Source organism: Oculina patagonica, chromosome 5, assembly GCF_052425735.1.
Source record: "Oculina patagonica isolate OP01 chromosome 5, crgOcupat, whole genome shotgun sequence".
Taxonomy (NCBI): domain Eukaryota; kingdom Metazoa; phylum Cnidaria; class Anthozoa; order Scleractinia; family Oculinidae; genus Oculina; species Oculina patagonica.
In genome coordinates, this window is record NC_135762.1 from 27,806,854 (window position 1) to 27,816,984 (window position 10,131).

Genomic DNA, 10,131 nt, shown 5'->3' on the forward strand with positions numbered 1-10,131 from the left:
CAATGGACAAAAGAGGCAACAAAATTTCCCACGGTAGGAAACTTTGCTGAATATTTTTTGATTGCAAATGATAAACAGCAAATAATAAACAGCGTTCCGTATACGATAGCAATAAATTAAAACAGTTTTTTTTTTATCAATACTACATTTCTTAATCGATTCTTGAATGAAATTAGTAAAGCTACGAAGTCACTAGAAAGTGCGCAGTGTGGAAATCACGTGAGAGTTTTTTTGTCAATTAACAACATTAAACCTGGCTTCATGTCAATTAGCAAATTTAAAACTGAAAACGCTAATTCAGTTTCCTCAAGAAAGCATGGTTTCGACAGTTCTTTGTGTTCTCATTGATTCCGTTTACTATTCAATTACAGTGAAAAATCCTTCGGATAACTCGAAACAAAAGTTGTTTCTCTTTCCTCGAATATTGCAATTTTTACCCCGATTTCACGAACCAATTTTCGTTTCCCCTGGAGATTCGAGAAATCGGGATTCTACTGTGGAATATTAGCTATCGATTTGTATGCGTGATAGTTAATTAAGCCTATGGACTCGTCAACCATCATGCAATAGATCTTATTAGGCATTTAAAAGAGTGGTATGAGTTTGTTTTTCTCGAGGTTTGCAGTATTTTTGCGACCCGCAGGCAGAGTTTAAATGGCAAGTAAAAATGTAGTGACACTACACGCTGAAATTCCTACAAAGATTCATTCACTTAGCCTTTATCTTTCTCCAAATCCTGAGATTGAACTGTGTTTATTCTCAAAAGAGGTCTGCACTGAAACCTGATCGGACGCCCAGGGTAAAATTACCGTGGGATGTTGAATATTGATGGATATATCGCATTTCATTTTTCGTACCGCACGTAAGTTAAAGTCTTAGCTTCCATTAAGTCAGAAATTAAACTATGCTAATAGTTTTCTTCAGTTTATAAATCGCCCATTACCTGCCTGTGCGCCTTATTATTATAGACACCAAGAAAATTGTTCTAGCTTTATGGTGGATATATTTCATCTTCAGGCACAGATTAATAAATTATTCAATGCGATGTTATTTTTCATAATTCTCGGAAAGTCACTTCCCTGTTCTGGGAAACCCTACTTGGACTGATGATTTGTGACAAGCTGCCTTTGTTTTGGCTGAAACCAAAACATTGTTTTGCATGGGTAGGTTTCAACTTATAAGCTTATGCTAATAACTTGTTTTTGGTCTCCAGTTTTTAATTTGACGCGATTTGTGTTATTGATTATTTTGTCATACTCCAGTAAATTGTATCACACTAGTTAAAGTCGTTCTTTCCAAGAAAGCAGATCAAAACATTCAATTCAGGCTTGCCTGAAGTACACTTAGCTCTTTATAGCTATAAACTGGCTGTTTGAAAAAGAAATGATGGGTTCGGCTAGCAAGATTATCAAAGACTTCTTCGATTTTTCAGACCATGGGTACCCCCCATCGAGAAGTCAAAAGCGAAAGTAGTATGTACTTTTTGGACCACCGTCAATTTCTGTGCTTTCGAAGATCTTAACTTATATTTTTTGTACGCTGCATCTGAAGACTGAGTACGTAACTCAACTTTGACATACAAAACGTTTTTCTATTCCACAAAACTTATCCTTCACGAGAACTTGGTGCCAACCAAACGGAAGTACTTCCGGTTAGGTCTTTATTTTCTTAGCGCCGTCAACTTAAACATAACTTTAAAATATAATGCGACTAGTTAACAAAGCTTTATAGAGGTATTTTGTTTTATATATGCTTAATCAAGTCAGAAAAACTTAAATTTGCCATGCAAGGTGAAGATGTATAAACAATATTTCCTTGCCCCAGGTGCTTCCTGCACAAACGCACTTAAGTTCGATCTAGTTTAAATGCTAGAAAGCAATTATACAAACTTACCCATATTGATTGAGATTGGACGGGTTTATAACGGTTTGTTGCGTTTTCTTCAAGCATAAAATAAAACAGATAACGAAGAACACTTCGCTGGTAAACATGACGAAACGCAGTCACATGTCGTCAACACACACCCTAGTGATCTGACTGCGTATCATTTCTGTTCCCGTTAGTGCGGGCTGATTAACATTATCAATTCAGAGCCACAGACTATCGTTTGTTTTAAGATAGACGATTGGTCAGCGCCCGTCGTATTATTTTAAATGACAATAATAATAATGACAATGTTTATTTTTGGGTGTCTATTTAGACACTCGATTTCATTAAATAACTAAATTTAAATAACAAATTGGAATTATAAAATTGCTCAGCTCTGTAAAAGAATCGCGTCAATGCTTTTCCATCTTACTCTGTGGCTGGCGTTGCAGAGTTCTAAAGGAGAACTAAGTGCTACCAATCAAGCGAAACTGTTTTAAGACCTGTGTAGAAATTTTCTCAACTAAATTTGATTGCCGCTTCTTAATACAGCTTCAATTAGCAAGTCAAAAGTCATCAACAGTTCCCACGAATCCATCAGCTAGGGTGGCTGTATGGCTCTCTCAAGTGGAACAAACGAAACATATCTAATCGTATAATCTTTGGCTATTAAGCATTACAAAAAGTATAATAAGAAAAGAACAGTGACTTTCGCTTTGTAAATCGGATTTTTAATTTGCCCGATACCCTCCTTTTGGCCGCCACCTTGGATTTTTGGGAAAGGCTACAGAGTTGCTTGTATTCTTTTAACGGAAACGAATCGCTTTTTAGAACGAGTAGGAACTACAAACATGATTTCTGTTTATTTTTGGGTTTAAATTGTAGCTACGTGACAACATATGTGACGTCGCGACAACTGATTATTGGTCTCAAAATGACCCTTTTGCACGTATAATCATTTGCAAGAAAAAGGCTCACTCTTTTTGTTTTGCCTAGACATCTGTTTGGATGTGACAAAACGTGGACTCCGGGTTCCGTGCTTAAAGGCCCACGCAAGATTGCCCCGTGGACAGGTAGCTTGGGCCCTGACCTACTTTTGAATTGCAGGCCGGCTGGAGGGCTGGCTTAAATCAGCTTTTTGGCTTGCTGTGTTTCCGCAAATAATTTGGTTTGAAATGTGGCAAGGACTGTTCCCGGCTTTTGTTTTTCGGGGGGAAGGGCTCAGAGGCCTCCAGCTCAGCTGTGACCGGGCATGGGAAGGTTTCCAAGCAGTGCCCCTGGGTTCTCTCAAACCCGCAGGGGGGAGGGGAGGGAGGGGAGGGCTAAGAGAGTTGAAGGCCTCTTGCAAATCCTGGGGCCTTGTCAGGACATACATATATTGCTTAGATGATACTTCAAGTGTGGGATCATTTGGGGTAGCTATACAGCTAAGCCTCCATCCTAGCATTAGCACTGCACTGATGAGGCCCAGAAGGCCGAAACAGTACTGTCGGTAGTTATATTTAGAAAAATAAATTTCTGAGAAATGGTTACGGTTATTTAAGCATGCTGCATGCCGAACCTGCCTCTGAACGCTTCTGTCCTCCACTTTGACACGGGGAATTTGGCGATGTCAGGCTTATAATTGTTCCATGACTTCACCGTATGGGCAGGGAATGTGCTTTTGTATTGTATACTGTCAGAGATGGACACCCTTTTCAATCTTAATATATTCTTGATTGATACCTTAAGATACATCTACGCGCCTTATGCCGGTACTCGTTGCCAACTTAAACACTATCTCAGTGACCACATGAAACGTAGCTGCAGAGAGATTTTTCAACTTCGAATTCTGCAAGACTGCTATTCCATCTGAAATGCTGTTTGCGTTCTCTGGGCAGTTCTCGGTGACTATGATGCCTAGCTCTAGCTGTTGGGTGAGTTTGACTTTCCTTGTCTTTCGCGGGGTCCATAAGGACCAGTTAAAAACCGAGCGAAGACTCGGGAAAGAGGATCAAGAGGTACAGGTAAAAACTACTTTCATGTCAATCTGATTAAACTGTCCGGACAACCAGTGGCAGCGGAACGAAGGTCGCGTCACATGACCTCACTGTTTACTCCGGTCGAGAGGCACTGGTTCTATTTCTTAAATGTTTCGATACAGAACTATTATGGAAAAAGTTCTTTAAATTTGCGAAGATTGCCCGAACACCCCGCAGCGCAGAAAATTCCGATCATTTTTAGGCGATGACAAATCGCCTTATGCTGTGGCCCTAGTTTGGTGTGAGAATTACCCTCGTCCCCAGGTTCTTCTCGGCAAGGAATTTTCGAGTTAAGGATGGTACCTAAACACATGCGACACGTTTATCTGCATCTCGTCCCCATATGGAGACCGAGGTCAAGTTTAGGACAAGAAATCACCGCAAAGAACACAAAGAAAATACCAGAATACTCCTGAAATTAGAAAGGAATAAAGATATAAACGAAGAGTCAAATTATTTTGCAGTTTTAGACAGTAAAAAAGACTTCACTTTTTTCTGTTTAAAACAATTACGAGACCGCGTTTGACCTCGGCGTCAAAATATCTTATATCATATATCAGGCTTAAGGAGATGTCACGCAAGGAGATAACACATTTTTTTGATGAACAGTCATTTAATACAGAAGTTGTCATGTTATTTAGTGTACGTTATTTTTTTTAACAAATTTTCTGAAATATTAAAGATATTTATTTAAATGTCATCGCCTCTGCATGCACTGCATGCCGTTTATTGAAGAATGCCGAAGAATCATTCCGCAATGTGTCTAAAAGATTGGCGAGAAAGACCGTACCTCAGGCGTACGTTTATATACGAATCTTCTCAGTAGGAAATTTCTATTTTCGCCACCAGTTCTCGTTCCGTAAACGTCGCATATGCTCAGAATATCAGAATATTGCGAATGTGTGCTATCTATCGGCACTTGCATGCTATTGGGGTTTATAGTTCACCACTAAATTTTCTCCGATTCTGATTAGTTTGAATGATCACGTGACGCAATAGTGTTCACCACTAAATTTTCTCCGATTCTGATTGGTTTAAAGTGAACACGTGACGCGATAGTGCCCGTCCGCCGGAGGGCACTATCAGCCCATAATACCCTCCCGTGAAAAATGCCCGGATCGATAGTGACCGCCCGTGACTGTTTTTTGTAAACAAGCGGCCTGCAGACAAAAAAAAAACAACCAAATTCACTGCATTTCGTGGGTTTCTCATTTGGTTTTGTTTCGTTTGTTAAATTTCGGCTTTCAATTGAGTTTTTTTTCCTCAAAAGTAAAAATAATTCTCGATGCTTGTTTTTGTATGTGCGCGCGGAAGAAAATTTAGTGGTGAACAATAAAGACAATAGAGTGTTTCTGTCTCGGAACTATCGGTCTGATAGTTGCCCCTTGAAAATTTGATGTTCTTAAAACTAGCATATTTGCCCTCGAAGCTTCGCTTCTCGGGCTAATATTTGTTTTAAGAACATCAAATTTCCGCGGGGCAACCATCAGACCGATAGTTTCTTGACAGAAACACTCTATTATTTAAATAGTTAACCATGGTACAGCCAATCAGAAGGAAGCCAATCACGTGAAGTGCCCAGTTATTCATCGGTAAAATACATCTTAAATCAGTAGTTAACAAGTCATGCATGAGATCGAATCTCAATATATAAAGGGAAATAATCCCTTGTGACAATCAGTCTGAAATGCATCAAATTTATGACAATTGATTAACCCAACACCATTTATTAAGTAGTTGATATATATAAAACTGGATATAAAACCAAGCTGAACATTTAAATATAGCTTGTTTGAGCAACAATAGTCAAAAAATGTTTTACTGCAAGGAAGCTCACTTTAACAATTCAGATTTTTGGCCACCATTTCTTTTTTGAAAGTCAGACAACAACCGAAATTTTGTTCTTTCTTTTGCTTACATTAGCTTTATTCCAACTTGTGAAATTTTTTTCGTAAGATCAAAGCTGCTTAATTATAAGAAGACTAGTACTGCGATTTCCGCTTTTAATTCAAGAGAGTTTCTTCTAAAAGTGTGATTGGATTGAAAGAGAAGAAGTAAAATCTTTGTGATCAGAAAAGATAAGAGAAAAGGAACAGACTTGCGGAATGGAAAGGCGAAAAAAGGAAAAAGGGAACTGCCATCGAGGAACGGAATTGTCAAAAAAGCTTTCTACTATACTTAATAAGAAATATCGGACAGCGGTTAACCGCAGTTTATATCAGCTCTTAAAGCCAAAGCAACTGCATTTTTACATTGCTGTCTGCTAAATTACAAAAAGTTAATGAAACACGCGCTGATCAAAACGATCGTTTAAGAACACACTACTGATATGGCTTACATGTCTAATCGGACTAGCTAGCCATTAAGATTGACCAGTAAGAGTCAAACTATCTGTGTCTATCGATATTACAGGACGTCCATTGATTTTTGGTCGCAAACGGTTCGTATACAACAGCGATAAATTACAACAGTTTTTTTTATCACTAGTTGGCTTTCTTGATCGATTCTTGAATAAATTTAGCAAAGCTACGAATTGAAGTCACTGGAAAATGTGCGGTGTGGAAATCTCGTGAATTTTTTGTCAATTAACAACTTTAAACCTGGCGTCATGTCAATAAGCAAATTTGAAACTGAAAACTTTAATTCAGTTTCCTCAAGAGAGTATGGTTTCGACTTTTCTTTGTGTTAATTCATTAAGTTTTCCATTTTCTATTCAATTACCGTGGAAACACGTTTCTCGATCCCTCCATTCCTCGAGCCTTCGGATAAGTTTAAAACAAAAGTTGTTTCTCTTTCCTCGAAGATTGCAATTTTGACCCCGATTTCACGAACCAACTTTCGTTTCCCTTGGAGATTCGAGAAAATCGGGATTCTACTGTGCAATATTAGCTATCGATTTGTATGCGTGATAGTTAATTCGGCCTATGGACTCGTTAACCATCATGAAATAGATCTTATTAGACATTTAAAAGAGTGGTTTGAGTTTTTTTTTCGAGGTTTGCGGTATTTTTGCGACCCGCAGGCAGAGTTTAAATGCAAATGACAAGTAAAAATGTACAGTGACACTACACGCTGAAATTTCTACAAAGATTCATTCACTTAGCCTTTATCTTTCTCCAAATCGTGACATTGAACTGTGTTTATTCTCGAAAGAGGTCTGCACTGAAACCTGATCGGACGCCCAGGGTAAAATTACCGTGGGATGTTGAATATTGATGGATATATCGCATTTCATTTTTCGTACCGCACGTAAGTTAAAGTCTTAGCTTCCATTAAGTCATGAAGTGTTAAACTATGCTGATAGTTTTCTTCAGTTTACAAATCGCCCATTACCTGTGCGCCTTATTAATTATAGACCCTAAGAAAATAGTTCTAGCTTTATGGTGGACTTATTTCATCTTCAGGCGCAGATTAATAAATTATTCAATGCGATGTTATTTTTCATAATTCTCGGAAAGACACTTCCCTGTTCTGGGAATCCCTACTTGGACTCATGATTTGTGCAAGCTGTCTTTGTGTTGGCGAAAACCAAAAATATTTTGTGCAGTGATTAGGTTTCAACTTATTAACTTATGCTAATAACTTGTTTTTGGTCTCCAGTTTTTAATTTAACGCGATTTGTGTTATTGATTATTTTGTCATACTCCGGTAAACCATATCACACTAGTCAGAGTGATTCTTTCCAAGAAATCTAATCAAAACACTAATTCCTGTGTGCTTGAAGTAGACTTACCTCTTTAAGTATAGACTTTGCTCTTTGAAAAAGAAACGATGCCTTTCAGTTACGAAGATATCAGAGACTTCTTTTTCGACATTCCTTTCCATGGGTACCCCCCATCGAGAAGTTAAAAGCGAAAGTATAGTTTGTTCCTCCTTAGAGACCACAGTCTTTTGCACTTTCTGTGCGTTCGAAGATCTCTGATTATATTACTTCTACGCCGTACCTAAAGGCTGAGTACAAAACTAAACTTTGACATACAAGACGTTTTTTATATTCCACAAAACTTATCCGTCACGAGAACATGGAGAAAACCAAACCGGAAGTACTTCCGGTAAGGTCTTCATTTTCTTAGCGCCGTCAACTTGAACATATGCTTAAAACATCTAATGCAACAAGTTAACAAAGCTTAATAGAGGTATTTTGCTTCAAACATGCTTAATCAAGTCGGAAAAACTTCAGTTAGCCATGCAAGTGGAAGGTGTATAAACAATATTTCGTAGCTCCAGGTGCTTCCCACAAAAGCATGCTAAAGTTCGATCTAGTTAACATGCTAGTAAGCAATTATAACAAACTTACCCATATTGATTGAGATTGGACGGGTTTATAACGGTTTGGTGCGTTTTCTTCAAGCATAAAATAAAACAGATAACGAAGAACACTTCGTTGGTAAACATGACGAAACACAGTCACATTTCGTCGACACACACCCTAGTGATCTGACTGCGTATCATTTCTGTTCCCGTTAGTGCGGGTTGATTAACATTATCAATTAAGGGCCACAGACTATTGTTTGTTTTAAGATACACGATTGGTCAGCACCCGTCGTATTAATTTAAATGACAATAATAATGACAATGTTTATTTTTGGGTGTCTATTTAGACACTCGATTTCATTAAATAACTAAATGTAAATAACAAATTGGAATTATAAAATTGCTCAGCACTGTAAAAGAATGGTCAATGCTTTTTCATCTTACTCTGCAGCTGGCGTTGCAGAGTTAAAAAATAGGTCACCAAGGGTGACATGAGTCTAATGCCGTATGGCATAGTGATACAGATTGCGCGGTTTTCGTAAGCCGGTTAAAATTGGTTAGAGGTTTGTGTTCGGGAGTTTAATTTAAAATGCTTATAGCAAGCTAGGGGCATCGTGGATGATTATGGATGAAAACGAAACAGTCATAAATGTTATATGCTTCACAAAATTTAAAGTATGAACAGGAGTTGATGTTACTTCTTCCGTATTGTCCGTAAAAGCAGAAACGATTAAACATTTGGACAAGATTGCGTGACGATTTACAAAAAGCATGTTCATTACAACAAGGGTTGAAGAACTTCACATCGTTTTCTTTCAGATTTTTCACCATTTTGATGATGACTCTTGAAACAGATTTTGCAATAAAAGCACTTGAAATAGTGACTGTTACTCCATTGTACTGTAAGCACTTAGTGACAGATTTTCCTAAAAACGGGTGTAAATGCTCACGTCAATATAATGATGACCTTTTGAACGCTGGAAACTAGGCAATTATTATCGAGCTACCATACACAGGAGCGAAGACTGTTTATCATGATGTACAAATTTCGCGAATCATCACTTCCATATCAATGTAACCATTTTATGATTTTTCTAGCTGTAAGAAGAACTTAAGATCTCTGAGAGTCGTAAAAGTATGAAATTCGATTTCAGTGTATGGCAAAGGCCGGGACAGTGTAATACTGCAAAGCGGCCAAACAAACGCATTTTGATTTAGTCGCGTAACTTGATTTACATTTATCCATGTACATCTTTTATTTTTGAAGGTTTTTGTTTGCACTGTAAAGAAAAAATTGGTCAAAATTCGAATGACTTAAATACAAAATACGAGGTAAAGTTTTCTATTTTTTAAAACAAAATAAATATTTGGTCGCATTGTGTAAATAAACGCGAGTCGCCGTCGAAATATTTTTTCTCAAAGACGTCTTGCTTTTTAAGCAAGACGAAAACACAAGTGCTTAACTGAACTGAAAACGAAGATTTATTTTCACAAAAAGCTTACAAATGTCTTAACTGGAAAATTATTTCGTCCTGTTCAAGTGTTGAATAATCGTGACTTGAGAAAGAACTTTTAATTATGCGTGGGAACACGTGTCGCTGATTGGCTGTTTTTAATTGAAACTAATCGTGCGTGTCCGTACGGAGTCCGTTCTTGCAGCTGATCATTGTTTTCTACATTACAGCGAACGATTATCGATCCCGAACCATTCCCTTGGGATTGCTAACAGCTTTTTTCATATAACAAAGAGTCTAATGCGCATGCGCAAAGCGCACGCAAGCATTAGACTCAAAAAATGTATAATAGCAAGAATAGAACAGTAACTTTCGCTTTGTAAATCGGATTTTTAATTTGCCCGATACCCTCCTTTTGGCTGCCATCTTGGTTTTTTGGCTACAAAGTTGCTTGGATTCTTTTAAAACAAGTAGGAGCTATAAATATGATTACTGTTTATTTTAGGGTTAAAATTGAAGCAACGTGACATCATATG

General features: G+C 37.7%; 2 protein-coding genes across 3 annotated transcripts in view; both read right to left on the reverse strand.

Moving 5' to 3' along the window:
• Positions 1-4,072, reverse strand: part of LOC144654268 (uncharacterized) — a 32,895-nt gene extending 28,823 nt beyond the window's left edge. Inside the window, exon 1 of one of the 2 annotated variants that reach the window (XM_078514351.1) lies at positions 1,894-4,072. In XM_078514351.1, the coding sequence (XP_078370477.1) occupies positions 1,894-1,991 (98 nt within the window). In that variant the 5' untranslated portion in view covers positions 1,992-4,072. The remainder of the gene's footprint in view (positions 1-1,893) is intronic. The other variant, XM_078514350.1, reaches the window with a different exon arrangement.
• LOC144654269 (uncharacterized) overlaps positions 1-10,131 on the reverse strand; it is an 82,199-nt gene that overhangs the window by 28,823 nt on the left and 43,245 nt on the right. The window lies entirely within an intron of this gene.